A 14,926-nucleotide genomic window follows, 5' to 3' on the forward strand; every position below is an offset into this window, starting at 1 on the left:
TAAATTCTTGTTCACATTGCCACATGTTACATGAGGGTCTCAGGTCTGGTTGGGGCAATGAACCCAGGACCTCTGAGTTCTGAACCGCTCCAGGCTGAGCTAAAATCCCAAAGGTTGTTAGCTCAGGCTATGGCAGACTCATCCGCCTCTGAGGTAAAATAGGAGCTGGGGGAAAATGTACACATCATATTGTAATTAGGTAGAGCAACAGCAGACACATCCCTCAGCTTTCAGATTCCCAGTGCATTCCCTGGATGTGTCCTTCACTCGTTATAAATGGCCCAGTTTGGGACAGACAGGATTCAGGCGTGCGGAGTGCTGCTTTGCAACTCCAAACCCCATTCCTGAATGAAGAGGCAGCAGAGACATTGATAATCGTACACACATGAGCTGGTATTTAATCGGAGGGCATTAATTTGACACAAGAAGAAGTATCTAGAGTGCATCCAGGATAAATCTAAGGTACCAGATTCTCACAGAGCATTAGAAATTTTAGCTCTTCATTACTTTATTGAGCTACTAAAGAGCACATGCAATTAGATTTTTAATGTCCTATATAGTGACTTTTGTGAGAGGGGGAGGGATGGCTCAGTGGATTGAGCATTGGCCTGCTAAACCTAGGATTGTGAGCTCAACCACTGAGGGGTCTGGGGCAAAAATCTGTCAGGGACAGTACTTGGTCTTGCTGTGAATTTAGGGGACTGGATTCAATGACCTTTCAAGGTTCCTTCCAGTTCTCTGAGATAGGTATAGCTCCACATATTTTAATTGCCAAAAAACAAAGCAGTTTAGAGTGCTCACAGTCTTTATGTATCTATCTATCTATCACCATATGTTCCCTCTATTCTTCTTAACCTCTGAGGATAGAACAAGAAGCAATGGGTTTTAATTTAGGTAAGGGTGGTTTAGGTTGGACATTAGGAAAAACTTCGTAACTGTTGGAGTGGTTAAGCACTGGAATAAATTGCCTAGGGAGGTTGTGGAATCTCCATCACTGGGGATTTTTAAGAGCAGGTTGGATAAACACCTGTCAGGGATGGTCTTGATAATACTTAGTCCTGCCTTGAGTGCAGGGGACTGGACTAGATGACCTCTCGAGGTCCCTTCCAGATCTATCTATCTATCTCAGTGCCTTTCAGGATTTGGCTCTGTTCTGGAAATCCTCATATTAACATATACATTTTTTCTCCTGTGGCTCAAACAGTTGCAAGCCCCATGGAAGGGGCTAACCAAACTGAAGTGACTGAGTTCATTCTTATGGGTTTCTCTGCATCCCCAGAGCTACAGTGGATCCTCTTTGTGATGTTCCTGATCATCTACCTCCTGACCATTGCCACCAACACTTCCATCATTGTCATAGTCAGGAGTTGTCTGAGCCTCCACTGCCCTATATACATGTTACTCAGCAACCTCTCCTTCCTGGAGATCTGGTACACCTCAGTGACGGTGCCCAAGTTGCTGGCTGGGCTTCTGCCAGGGAACAGATCAATCTCTGTCCGTGGATGCATAGCCCAGATGTTTTTCTTCTTCTCCATGGGTTCCACTGAGTTCTTCCTTCTAGCAGTGATGGTGTATGACCGCTACTTGGCCATCTGCCACCCCTTGTGCTACTCCACTATCATGTGCAACATCTTGTGCCTCAAGCTGTCAGCAGTCGCTTGGGTGTCTGGCTACTTGGCCTCCTCTGTTCTCACCATGTTCGTGTCCAGGCTGTCGTTCTGTGGTCCCAATGAGATTGACCACTTCTTCTGTGACTTTGTCCCCCTGGCCAAGCTCTCCTGCTCAGACATGCATCTTAGCAAGCTCGTGTGCTTCACCCTGACATGCACCGTAGCCGGGACCTCCTTCCTCCTCACCGTCGGTTCCTACAGCTGCGTCATACGGACAGCATGGCGGACGCCTTCAGAGAGTGGGCTCCAGAAAGCTCTGACCACCTGTGGTGCCCACATTGTGGTCACAGGCATATTCTATGGCTCAGCACTTTCTATGTATGCCCGGCCACCTGTGATGGAGTCCTCTAACATGGACAAGGTGGTGTCGCTCTTCTACTGTGTCCTGACCCCACTGCTGAACCCCATCATATACACCCTACGGAACAACATGGTGAAAGAGGCACTGAGGAAATCAGTGACAACCTCAGGATTATTTAGGGTCTAAGGAAGAACTTTACCCAGGTGGCTTCATTACATGGAGTGGTACCAGGAATTACATCAATCACAAACCTCACTCATCAGTTAGGATGAGTTAAGCAAAAGCCTCTCACCTAGGGCAAAAGGAGGTTGTGATCCTGCCCAGGAGTTTGGACTGAGTGGATGGAGGGCTGTTACTGAGTATTGTTTGTGGGGGTTTTCTTTGTGAGTGTGTCTGTGTGTGGAGGGGGAAGAGTCTGGTGCGGGGGAGGGGAAGGCAGAACACACAGAAGCTGATAACATAAAGGAACAGAAAAAGAGGCAGAGGCAAAAAATCAAAGAAGCCAAGCAGTAGCCCGTGAGCCTGTTGAGACCCTGGGAAAAGCTAGAAAGAGAAAGTTTTTTGGGTTGGTGTTGACTAAAGAGGTTTGTGACTGTAAGCTAAGAATCTGCCTCTTTTGTTTGTTCTTGTTTTCTCCTGCGTTCAGAGAAGTAGGACTTTGTAAATTCCTCGTAAATAAACAAGATTTCATCAAGGAAAATTCTTCCATCTGTAACGTCTCCAGGGTCCCAAAATATAACTAGATACTTTTTTATTCAAAAGGGGGCAGAAGTATTTGATGAATGCAAAACAATGATATTCCAACACTGGTCAGCTCTGTAGATGGTATACAGTTCCAGAGAATGGTGTGACGCATGGTAAACAACAATGCAGACAAGGCTGGAACTCAAGATGTGTGGGAACTTATGTGTTTGTACTTTTGGTAGAAGCTGATTTCTACAACAGCCACATAGGGTGAAATCACTGACGTCGATAGGAGTTTTGCCATTGATTTCAATCATGCTAGATTTTCACCCCTCCAGTTTAAGAAGGTCTATAATCCCAGATACTGTGTCTACTGCTGATTGGGAATTTTTCATTGAAATATTTATCGATGGAAAATAAAGTTTCTGGAAAACTTAAATCTTAAACTTTAATCTTCCATAGGAAAATTTTGATTTTGCCAAAATATTCTGATTTTCCTGCTCCAATTCCTTTTAAAATTATCTCTCCACAGTGGAGGATTTCACCTAGTGAGACAGAGGGAGCCCTGCACCAGAATAACGCAGAACACTCACCTGATAGGTAGACGATTCTAACCATCAGAGTGTGAAGTTCTGTAATCGCCTCCCACGAGGAGCAGTGGGGGCAGAAATCCTAACTGGCCTCAAGACTGAGCTTGTTATGTTTATGGAGGGTATGGTCTGTTGGGACTGCCTACAATGGCATGTGGCATATCTGAGCCTGTTAGTAGAAAATCTGCCCAACAGCCGGTGATGGGACTCTAGATGGGGTGGGCTCTAAGTTACTACAAAGTATTCTTTGGCTGGTAGGTCTCACCCACATGCTCAGGGTCAAACTGATAGCCATATTTGGGGACAGGAAGGAATTTTCCCCCAGGTCAGATTGGCAGAGACTTTTTTGGGGATGGGGAGGATCACATTTCTCTGCATCTTAGGGTATGGACCAGTTGCAGGTTTAAACTAGAGTAAAAGGTGGATTCTCTCTATAATTTATATTCTCTCTATAACTCTCTGTAAATCATTATGTGCGTGTGCCATTGCACTGCATATGATTCTATGAAAATATGCTAATAAGTGTGACTATACTGTAACTGGAATATGCTTCATGCAAAGGGTCTCTTGTAAGGTATCATTACAAAGATTATAATCTACTGAGTGTGGTTATCCTGTTTGTATGTATGTATCATTCTTGTATCTGAAACTAGAAATATGAACTATAACTCTGAGGTCCTATTGTAATTATGCAAAGTGTGGGCCATTCATGGTGGCTTGGAATCTTAATGGCTCCTATTAACCAGGACAATTGGTTGTAAATGGCTCTGTTTACTTTTAAGTCTTCCTGTAGAGGTGTGTGCTGGCAAGTGGTTAAAGAAGTCTTACAGTGACATGTGATCATGTCACCTCACTGGAATGCATCTTTAACTTGGAGCTTTTCTATTTAGAAGGAAGAGTGGGAACCCATAGAGGGACAAAGCATTCCCGCCTTGTGCAAAATATATGTAAGGGGGTGGAACAGAACAAAGGGGGCTGCAGTCATGAGAAATCCCCTAGCTACCACCTGAGCTGGAACAAGGACTGTACTTGGGGAAAGGATTGGGCCCAGACTAGGAAGGTGTCCAGTCTGTGATAGAAGCTAATTGAAACATCTCTGCGGGTGAGATTTTATCTGTAATCAGTTTTCTTACTGTATTAGGCTTAGACTTGCGTGTTTTATTTTATTTTGCTTGGTAACTTACTTTGTTCTTTCAGTTATTACTTGGAACCACTGAAATCCTACTTTTTGTATTTAATAAGATCAGTTTCTACTTAATAATTAACCCAGAGTAAGTAATTAATACCTCGGGGAGCAAACAGCGGTGCATATCTCTCTATCAGTGTTATAGAGGGTGAACAATTTATGAGTTTACCCTGTATAAGCTTTATACAGCATAAAATGGATTTATTTGGGGTTTGGACCCCATTGGGAGCTGGGTATCTGACTGCTGAAGACAGGAGCACTTCTTAAGCTGTTTTCAGTTAAGCCTGCAGCTTGTGGGGGATGTGTTTCAGACTTGGATCTGTGTTTGCAGCAGGCAAGTGTGTCTGACTCAAACAAGGCAAGGGACTGAAGTCCCAAGCTGGCAGGGAAAACAGGCTTAGAGATTGTCTAGGCACATCAGACGGCAGTCCCAAAGGGGGTTCTGTGTTCCAGCCCATCACAGTGAGTAGGTCGTAAACTCATCCAGAGGTGTGGGGTGTATTAGAGCAGTAGGTGGATGAGATTCTGCAGCCTGCAATGTGCAGAAGGACACATGAGATGATCTCTATGATCCCTTCTGTCCTTACAGTCTATGAATCTAACAGATCTGTTCAAATCCGTCCTCCCACTCAGGAATTGTGGAGGTGGGGGGACTTGAACTAGGAACCTCCCACATCTCAAGTGAGTAGGCTAACCACTGGGCTAAATGTTAGCAGGGATTGTGATTTGTCCCGTCCAAAAGGATGTGGATAAATTGGAGAGAGTCCAGCGGAGGGCAACAAAAATGATTAGGGGGCTGGAGCACATGACTTATGAGGAGAGGCTGAGGGAACTGAGATTGTTTAGCCTGCAGAAGAGAAGAATGAGGGGGGATTTGATAGCTGCTTTCAACTACCTGAAAGGGGGTTCCAAAGAGGATGGATCTCGACTGTTCTCAGTGGTAGAAGATGACAGAACAAGGAGTAATGGTCTCAAGTTGCAGAGGGGGAGGTTTAGGTTGGACATTAGGAAAAACTTTTTCACTAGTGGGGTGGTGAAGCACTGGAATGGGTTACCTAGGGAGGTGGTGGAATCTCCTTCCTTAGAGGTTTTTAAGGTCAGGCTTGACAAAGCCCTGGCTGGGATGATTTAGTTGGTTTGGTCCTGCTTTGAGCAGGGGGTTGGACTAGATGACCTCCTGAGGTCCCTTCCAACCCTGAGATTCTATGATTCTATGATTCTATGAAAATGACGTAGGTGCCTAACACCAAGAGATGGTTGACAGCGGAGAATCTCAAGCAGAGTGAGGTGCCTCCCTGCCAATGGGATTAGGAACTTGTCTGCAAAAGAGGACACCCCTCTCCTGGTCACCTCCCTGTGGCCTCTCCTCACCTAGCGGGCTGCCTTTTGTGAGTCACATTCGTAGTGCCCGTCTCTCACTCATTGCATAGGGAGCTAAGGCACTCATGCTTTGTGAGCCCCAGTGATTCTCCAGCTTCCTAAAAGCTGGGCATGGTGACACTCAGCCTCACCATACCCAAATTGTTTTGTGAGTCTATTCCTAGGTTCCAAATTTGGGGGTGTGGGCTCCACCAGGCAGAAGAGCATCTGAAATGGAGGCGATGAGACCCTGAGTCTTGAAACCCCTTATTCTCCCTTGTGAGCCTAGCCCTTAGTCTCCAGAATTAAAGAGGAGTCTCTGGAGGACAATTGAGAGGTCCATCTGTGCGCTCCTGGAGAACCTTCAGCACCTCTGCAGTTCAGGAAATGATGTCTTTCTGTTAGGTTAAACCTGGTCAAGAATTATTATGGTGACAAACAACACAAAACAAAGAAAGGATTGATACTCATTGCAGTGCAAATCTCGGATAATTCCAGTGATGTCAGAGGACTCACACCAACATAAGTGACAAAAGAATTATGTCCAGTGTGACCATATGATGTATCAATGTTAGATACTAGGGCTTGTTCCCTCTACCAGGGCTGGTTCAGAAAGGTGCTTTTTGTAAAAAAGGTGACAACATGTAACTATGACATTGAGGTTGAAGTTTTAATTTCAGAAAATCAGGATATTCATCATACTTTCGATTTCCAAAGCAAATGTAACTCTGTGACCTTGCAAAGAAGCAGCAGAATCAAATATTGTATTTCATCACCACGGAGAAATTTCTACACATTTTTTACTCCTGCACCCTTCAAAAAAATAACAGAAAATGAAAAAAAAGAAGTGTTGTATAAGTGTTCATTATTTTCAATGACAAATTAATGTAGTTTTGATGGGTAGACACAGATCTAGATGATACAGATTAATATAATTAGAATGAGGACTTTCAAAGGGTTCCATCTCCCACTCACTTTATGATTTATTATATTTTTCATTGGAAATTATGGTTGCTTTTCAATCAAAGGTAAGTCCCTAAACTACCTTTGTTTCTTTGACAATGTCCCCTCTCGACTCAAAGAAAACGTCATACACAGAGAGAGCTGAGAGTATTATTCCCATTGACGTTGATCTGAGGACGAATTTTCAATATCAATGACAAATACCAATAAGGGTTCGGTTTGGTATTTTCAAAATGGCCTAAGGGAATTAGGTGCCTAAATCCTATTGTACATCCATGAAAGTGTGGTGCCTCACTCCTATTTCTGCTTCTGAAAATCTCCCCTCTTATTCCTGTGAAAGTCAGTGGAATATCAGTAGCTAAACCCTTTAGGTGGTTTAGAAAATCCAAGCCTATGAAGTCAATAGGAATTTCACCTCACTAAATTGCAGAAGAACACCAGGAGCTTGGCCTTATGGGATAACAATTACAATCATTGAAATGTCAGGCTGGAAGGGACTCCAAGAAGTCATCAAATCCAGCCACTGTGCTGCGGCAGGACCAAGTAAAACTAGACCATTCCTGGCAGGGGCTTGTGCAACCTGTTCCGAAAAACCTCCAATGACGGAGATTCTACGACCTCCCTTGGAAGCCTGTTCCAGAGCTTAACTACCCTGAGAGTTAGAGAGTTTTTCCTAATATCTCACTTGAATCTCCCTTGCTGCAGATTAAGCCCATTGTTTCTTGTTCTACCTTCTGTGGGCATGAAGAACAATTGATCCCTGTCCTCTTTATAACAATGTGTTTGAAGACTCTTATCAAGTTCTCCCCCAGTCTTCCTTTCTCAGGACTAAACTTGGCCAGTTTTTTCCTCTTTTCTCATAGGTCAGACTTTCTAAACTTTTCATCATTTTTGTTGCTCTAGTCTGGACTCTCTCCTGTTTGCCCACATCTTTCCTAAAATGTGGCTGTAATAAAATACAGCCCAGACTTTAAAACTTACCTGAGACCCTTCTCCAGTCCCTTTAGTGCATCCCTTTCACGTGGCCGGTTCATGCCTCCACTTCTCTCTGGGGTGGGAAGCCCGCAATCCTACCACTCTCTGACTGTGTCTTTTGATTACTCTTCCCTGGGCTCCAGCTGGGATACTTGGTAGGTCCATTTGTCCTTGGACCTGTCTGGAGTTCCCCTTTGGAGGCCTGAGGTCAGGAAAAGTTTTCAGCGAGCAGAAGCAGGAGTATTTGTCCATACAGTGCCCAAAACTTAGAAAAGTAGATTTAAAATACCTATAAACCCATTGTCTTTCCTACAGTCGGCCTTTCCTGACAGTCACTAGGTAGACATTACTCAGCCTTGGAGGTTCTTGTTCTCTATGAGCACCAAATTACAGCTTTTCCGCTACAGCTCCTGACCCTCTGTCTCTCTTTCTTGACTCTGAAGTCCAGGCCAAAAGCTTTTAGCAATAACTGTCAGTGACAGCAACAGCACACATCATAGTGGAGCTGGGGTGGTGTCAGTAATGGAACACCATGTCCATGTCATCATAACCACACCAGCACACTGGGAACTAATTGCCCACCTTGTTGGCACTCTCAGGACAGAGATGAGAACTCACTGGACTACGGGTAGTTCTTAAAACCCCTCTCACCCCTAGAGTGGCTTCTTAAGGACAGAGTTGAGGCACACTGGCAGGGAGTGAGTGTAGGGAAATTAAGAGAGCCATTGCCATGCTATATGTGACCTACAGAAATCCAAGGATGGCATCCTCCAGAGATATCAGCTCTTCCTACCTATATAACTGTTGTGTGTTTCATAGTCATTATTTGTATTTCAGGAGCAACTTTGGAGCATTGCGGCAAGTAACTTTTTAGGTGCTGAAAAATTCACTCCGATTCTGAAAGCCTCAGTTCAATCACCCAGTCTCCTGTACAGTGAATGGGGTAAGGTAGGCACATAAAAATGGGATTCACAAAAGTCAGTGCACTCAGGGGTTCCTTGTCTAGGCTAGCCAATGAGAGATACCATCAAGGTTCTCATCTCTGCTTGGGATGCTCAGCTGTGAGCACTCTCACCTCCTTCATAACTCTTTGCTCAGTCATTTGGAGCACTCACCTAGGAGGTGAAAGACACAGCTTCAGTTCCCACCTCTGCATTAGGAGTAAAGGGACTTGAACAGAGATCTGAAATTTCTAGGAACAGTGCTATTACCACTGGGCTGGGGGATATTTTGATATGAGGTTCCCCAGTCTCTCCTGCTGAAGCCTTTCCACATTGGATAAATACTTAAATAGCCATTGGGCCAGAGAGAGAGAGAGAGAGAGAGAGAGAGCAAGTGCATGACTTTATAGACCGGTGGAAGGTGGGCAACCCATAATCCACTTGTCTGCTCCAATGAGTCTGTTATATGGCTCTAGAATCAGGGGTGAGCTGGAGCCGGTTCGCACCAGTTCGCGCGAACCCGTTGTTAAATTTAGAAGCGGTTTTAGAACCGCTTGTTAACTAGCTTCCCTGCAAGGGAAGCTTTGATGGGCTCTGCCTGGGAAGCCTGTAATTCCTCCTCCCGGCCGGGGGGGCGCTGCGCTGTGCTGCGGGAGCCATGTGAGCTGCCTCCTGGCCCTGTTGCTGCTCCTGCTCTTTGGACCTCTGGCCCTGGGGCTCCTGCTGCTGCCTGGGGGGGGGGGGGGGGTTCCCAGCTGCGTCCTGCTGCTCTCAGCCCCCCCCCGTGTGAGTATCTGCGCCCCTCCCCCGCCTTCCCTGCCCCCAGCCAGCCCCTGCCCCCAGCCACCCCCTGCCCCCAGCCACCCCCAGCCAGCCCCTGCCCCCAGCCAGCCCCAGCCACCCCCTGCCCCCAGCCAGCCCCTGCCCCCAGCAACCCACATCCAGCCCCTGCCCCCAGCCAGCCCCTGCCCCCAGCCACCCCCAGCCAGCCCCTGCCCCCAGCCAGCCCCAGCCACCCCCTGCCCCCAGCCAGCCCCTGCCCCCAGCAACCCACATCCAGCCCCTGCCCCCAGCCAGCCCCTGCCCCCAGCCACCCCCAGCCACCCCCTGCCCCCAGCCACCCACAGCCAGCCCCTGCCCCCAGCCAGCCCCTGCCCGCAGCCACCCAAAGCCAACCCCTGCCCCCAGCCAGCCCCTGCCCCAGCCACCCGCAGCCAGCCCCTGCCCACAGCTGCCCTCTGCCCCACCCCCTGCCCACAGCCACCCGCAGCCAGCCCCTGCCCACAGCCGCCCTCTGCCCGCAGCCAGCCTCTGCCTGCAGCCCTTGCCACAGCCACCCCCTGCCTGCAGCCAGCCTCTGCCCACAGCCGCCCGCAGCCACCCCCTGCCCACAGCCACCTGCAGCCCGCCCATCTGCATCACCTGCCCACAGCCAGCCCGTGTCACTCCCTGCCTCCAGCTAGCCCTGCCCCACGCCCCTATCTGCAGCCAGCCCCACATCCACTGGTGCCCTGCAGTTCCCAGGGCAGTAACCCTGCACACCTGCTTTAATGAGGGGGGGGCAGGGAGCAGCTGGGAACCACACATGTGCACACCCTAGAGTGACCAGACAGAAAGTGTGAAAAATCGGGACGGGGGTGAGGGGTAATAGGAGCCTATATAAGAAAAAGACCCAAAAACTGAGACTGTCCCTGATCACCACCCACACATGTGAAATGGAGCTCATTTCTAGTTCAGCCCCATCTTTTTAAAAAAGAACTTTAGGTAGGGTTAAAATACATCTGTATTTTCCTGGACATGTCAGGCTTTTCGGTTCTTAATCACCTCCTGGGAAAATATGGACGTATGGTAACCCTATTGGTACAAAAAATACATGCTGTCGCACATCCCTTAAATCAGAACTTTTTATAGGGAACCCGTTGTTAAATCAGAACTTTTTATAGGGAACCCGTTGTTAAGATTTTGGCAGCTCATCACTGTCTAGAATGAGGGATGGTTTGAGACTGAAGGTCAGACTCCAATAATGACTTAATAGCAGCAGACACACTTTTTAACCAGCAACATCCAGGTGGCCATACATTTCTCTCCTGGAAACCTCGTATTGAATAGGTGCTTTTTTCAACCTGTCTGCAGATAGGCACTGTGACGGCTCATAGACTCCAAGGTCAGAAGGGACCATTATGATCATCTGGTCTGACCCCCCTGAGTCACACAGGCCAGAGAAATTCCCCAAAATAATTCCTTTTGAAAGACTGCTCGGAGGAATCCTCCCTGTCTTTGACTCCCACGTGTTGGCCTGTGTAGGAGGTGTTGAGCAAACAGTAGAAAAGCTGCTCTCTTTTCATTCAAATCTTAATGCCACGTAAATGCCAAGAACTCCTGTGAATTTGACAGGAGCCACTCATGGATCCCAGTGGTCGATTCAGGCCTAGAGGAGGCTGGTGGGATGGCAAAGGAGGAGACACACAGGATCCTGGGAGAGGAAGAGAGAGAAGGAAGCTCATAGCAGTTTAGAAACATCCAGAAAAAAAAGATGAGAGGAGAAGGGTAGGGAGAGAGGAGGAGTAGGAAGAGAGGGAGAGAGAAGAGATATTGGGACAAACTCAGATATTATCCTGATTACATAGATCTATAGATAGATATGTAAAATAACTATGGGATACCCTCTTGGCAATGGCTACCCAATGTCTGTGATGTGATTTTTCATCAAGGGAGCAATGCACCATGATACCATCCTTGCAATGTAATGGAAAGGGGACCATGGGTCTTCACAGCTTAATTGAGAGACAAGTTCACTCTTCACATTTTCAACCCTGCACTGCACCGGTCTACGATATACCAATCCTTCGCTCAGTCAGATAGAGCCTGCGATTCTTTTGTTGAAAGAATGAGCTCATCATCTCTTGTTTGTCAGTGGAGTTTGGGTTGCCTGGCAACACCTCAGCAGAGTCTCTCTGAGAATATTTTCCCAATGGTCACCAGAAGCTGTATAAACAATTGTTCTGCAGCACTTGGAGATCCATGCAAGATAGTGACAATTCATTTCTGGCAAGATGAGTTAGGAGTTTTCATGGTTGAAATGAACATAGGTTAGTAAAAATTTGAACACAAACAGTCTTCATTATAAATATAAGAGCTCAGAATGGTCAAGGGACTACAGCACTCAAGCAAAACAACAGGTATGATATATCAACCAGACAAGGGAGAGTTACAATAGCTCTAATTTCTAGCTTGTAAAATAGTGAAGTTTTCACAGCCACTTCCAGCAAATTCATTCCGTACCAAAGTAAACCATTTTCTCTCTTGTGTTTTCATGACCATGAAAGAGATTCTGACTGTACATTCCTATTTGATTGTATATTCATATATGTATGGCCACTTGAGTGTGCTAATGTGTCAGTTTGGGTGTGCCTGTCGATGTGAGTGTGATTGTCCTTGTAGGTTGAAACTGGGATTTTCAAATACCCCTAAGAGATTTAGGTGCCCAAATCAAACTGAAAATCTATAGGATTTGAATGTCTAACTCCTCTGGAGTCTTTTGAAGATCACAGCTTTATATCTTTGTATGTTGACATGTCTATGTATTCCGTTATACTTGTTTGTGGGTCTGTAGACATTTGTTTGTTTGTCTGTGTTTGTGCATGCACCATTGTGCTTGTGTGTGTAGATTTGTATCTGATTCAAATTGTGTCTATGCATTCAATTTTCTCCAAGTATTATTGTAGCACCTAGGAGCCCGGTAATATCCAAAATCACAAAGCTAAGGATGAAATGCATGAGAACTGGGGAGAAGGCATTCTTGGATGGGGGGATGTGGTAATGAAAGGAGCTTCCAGAGGAGATTAGGTGCATTCAGAGTCAGATGAGGTAAATCCATTTTCTGTCTTTAGGAAACACTGTAAAACCTTTGGGAAAGCTTTTCCACTTAAACAGGAATGAGCCTCATACCTGCAATGCAATGCTCCCTCCTGGCCTCTGATGTAGGATTCTGTGACACCTACTTCAACTTTATTCCTCCTCTCCCAAAATCCAAAACCAAGAAAACCTTCCATGAGATGAGCTGGTATCTCAAAAAAGGAGGAATGTCCAAACACTTTGAAGTTAACTAGGTACTTCTCTATTACTACTGATTTGATGGGAAAGGCGCTCAGATGCTATGGAGAAGGGTGGAAGGAGAGAGAGAGAGAGAGAGAGAGAGAGAGAGAGAGAGAGAGATGTTTATCTCTTTGTGTGCCTAAATATTTGTCTATTTATGTGAATCTCAAATCTAACAACTAATATACTTGTTTTAACCCCATGTGCAAAGTATGGTTAATACTTAATTGTAGTGTACTTATTAATAGTTATACCTTCCTGAATGGTCATGTTTGCTCCCTGGTTAAAGGGTTTGGGGGAATGAATAGAACCAAAGTTTCAGGATGTTGTATCCTCCTAGTTTTATATATTTTTAAGTGACAACTGGTTTTGTCTGCCTTAATTTTTGGGTGGTATCATAAGATGTTGAATTTGTGATTATCGGAGGGGGAAATGGGTGTATGGAATAAACATATTGAACATCTCTTAACATATACATTTATTTCCCTTCAATTCTAGTTCCAATTTCATTTAGGCACAATCCATGGCAGACACAGAAGAGGGAAATCAAACATCCATCACAGAATTCATCCTCCTGGGATTTGGAAATCTCCCGGAGCTGCAGACTCTTCTCTTCCTCCTCTTTCTAGTGATCTACATTGTGACCATAGTTGGGAACATCCTCATCCTGGCGCTGGTTGTATCTGTTCAGAACCTTCACACCCCCATGTACTTTTTCTTGGGAAACTTGTCCTGCTTGGAGATCTGCTACACCTCAGTAATCCTGCCCAGGTTGCTGTCAAGTTTCCTGACTGGCAACAAGACTATTTCTGTTACTGCTTGTTTTGTACAATTTTATTTCTTTGGATGCTTAGCAGCTACTGAATGTTTTCTCTTGTCTGCAATGTCGTATGATCGGTATTTAGCAATCTGCAAACCCCTGTACTACACCACCCGTATGAATGACAGGTTCTGCCTCCAGCTGGCGATTGGCTCTTGGGTAAGTGGCTCCCTAGCGATTGCCACATTGACAGTGTTGTTGTCACAGTTGACTTTCTGTGACTCCAATGGAATCGACTATTTCTTTTGTGATTTCACCCCCATAGTAAAACTCGCCTGCAGTGACACTCACCTTCTGGAAGTTACTGCTTTCGTATCTTCCTCCATATTCACCCTGCCCCCATTTCTATTGACCTTGGCATCCTATATTCATATCATTGCTGCCATCCTGCGAATCCCCTCCACCACCGGGAGGCAAAAGGCCTTTTCCACCTGCTCCTCCCACCTCAGCGTGGTGACAATTTACTATGGATCCCTAATCATTGTGTACATGCTCCCAGACTCCAACAGGCTGAGATCCCTGAACAAAGTGTTCTCTGGCTTCTACACCATCTTGACTCCCCTGGTTAACCCCCTGATATACAGCTTGAGAAACAACGCGGTGAAGGAGGCCCTGTGGAAAGCTCTCAGTAAATTGGTGCCCGTCACAAGAATTTAGACAGCCTGGAGTAAGGCTCTAAGGTTAAACCAAAATAGAGCCAATCTCCAGGAGTCAGATCTTCAGATGATGCCAACTAGAAATCACCACAGCTCTGCCAGTTTTCCCCTGAAATCACCACAGCTCTGCCAGTGTCCACCAGCAGGGAATATGGTCTTTGGAGTGGGATTCTGAACAGCTCCAATTCTGAGGAGAAATCTGTGCTTGTATAAGTGGTCACAATGCAGTCAATGAGAAATCTCATGTCAGCAAGACTGGCTTCAAAAGCTAATGTTTGCAAAATCAGGCTCTTCCAGAATGAAAGGGTGGAGAGTGGGTGTGACATTCCCCAGGGTGCAATCTGGATAATAAAAGCTCATGCAATGTCCATCATTTTATTAATAATAAATGATATGCACAAGCCTTGTTATCCAAAATGGAGTTTACCAAATGCCTTAATCCAAACACACTGGTGTAGATAAAACAAGAAAACAAGTTTATTAACCACAAAAGATACATTTGAAATGATTTCAAGCAATGTGGCACAAAATCAGATTTATTTACAAAGAAAAAAAAAGGTAAAATGCAAATAACATCTAACTTCACAAGTTAAAAGCATTCAAAACAATGGTTTTCTCACCATATGCTTTTGCATTCCTACTGGCTAGGTACCCTCCAGCAAGGGCCCCTCACCCCCAGTTCTCGG

General features: G+C 45.8%; 2 protein-coding genes across 8 annotated transcripts; both read left to right on the plus strand.

The window, feature by feature from the left end:
• The first annotated feature begins 1,215 nt into the window (after positions 1-1,215).
• On the plus strand, positions 1,216-2,157 carry LOC123347808 (olfactory receptor 6B1-like). Its single transcript, XM_044985002.1, has one exon. The coding sequence runs from the start codon at positions 1,216-1,218 to the stop codon at positions 2,155-2,157; it is 942 nt and encodes a 313-aa protein (XP_044840937.1).
• Positions 2,158-8,284: 6,127 nt separating this feature from the next.
• LOC123348795 (olfactory receptor 11L1-like) lies at positions 8,285-14,522 on the plus strand. 7 transcript variants are annotated; one of them, XM_044986434.1, is made up of 4 exons: positions 8,285-8,356; positions 8,566-8,676; positions 12,560-12,778; positions 13,263-14,522. In XM_044986434.1, exon 4 carries the CDS (start codon positions 13,288-13,290, stop codon positions 14,239-14,241), a length of 954 nt encoding a protein of 317 aa, XP_044842369.1. In that variant the 5' UTR covers positions 8,285-8,356; positions 8,566-8,676; positions 12,560-12,778; positions 13,263-13,287; the 3' UTR covers positions 14,242-14,522. The 7 variants fall into 7 exon arrangements, with proteins under 7 accessions (XP_044842369.1, XP_044842368.1, XP_044842371.1 ...); XM_044986433.1 differs by having other exon boundaries at positions 8,566-8,671; XM_044986436.1 differs by lacking the exon at positions 12,560-12,778.
• The last annotated feature ends 404 nt before the right edge of the window (positions 14,523-14,926 follow it).

The sequence above is a fragment of the Mauremys mutica genome, chromosome 13 (assembly GCF_020497125.1).
Source record: "Mauremys mutica isolate MM-2020 ecotype Southern chromosome 13, ASM2049712v1, whole genome shotgun sequence".
In the NCBI taxonomy this organism is placed as follows: domain Eukaryota; kingdom Metazoa; phylum Chordata; order Testudines; family Geoemydidae; genus Mauremys; species Mauremys mutica.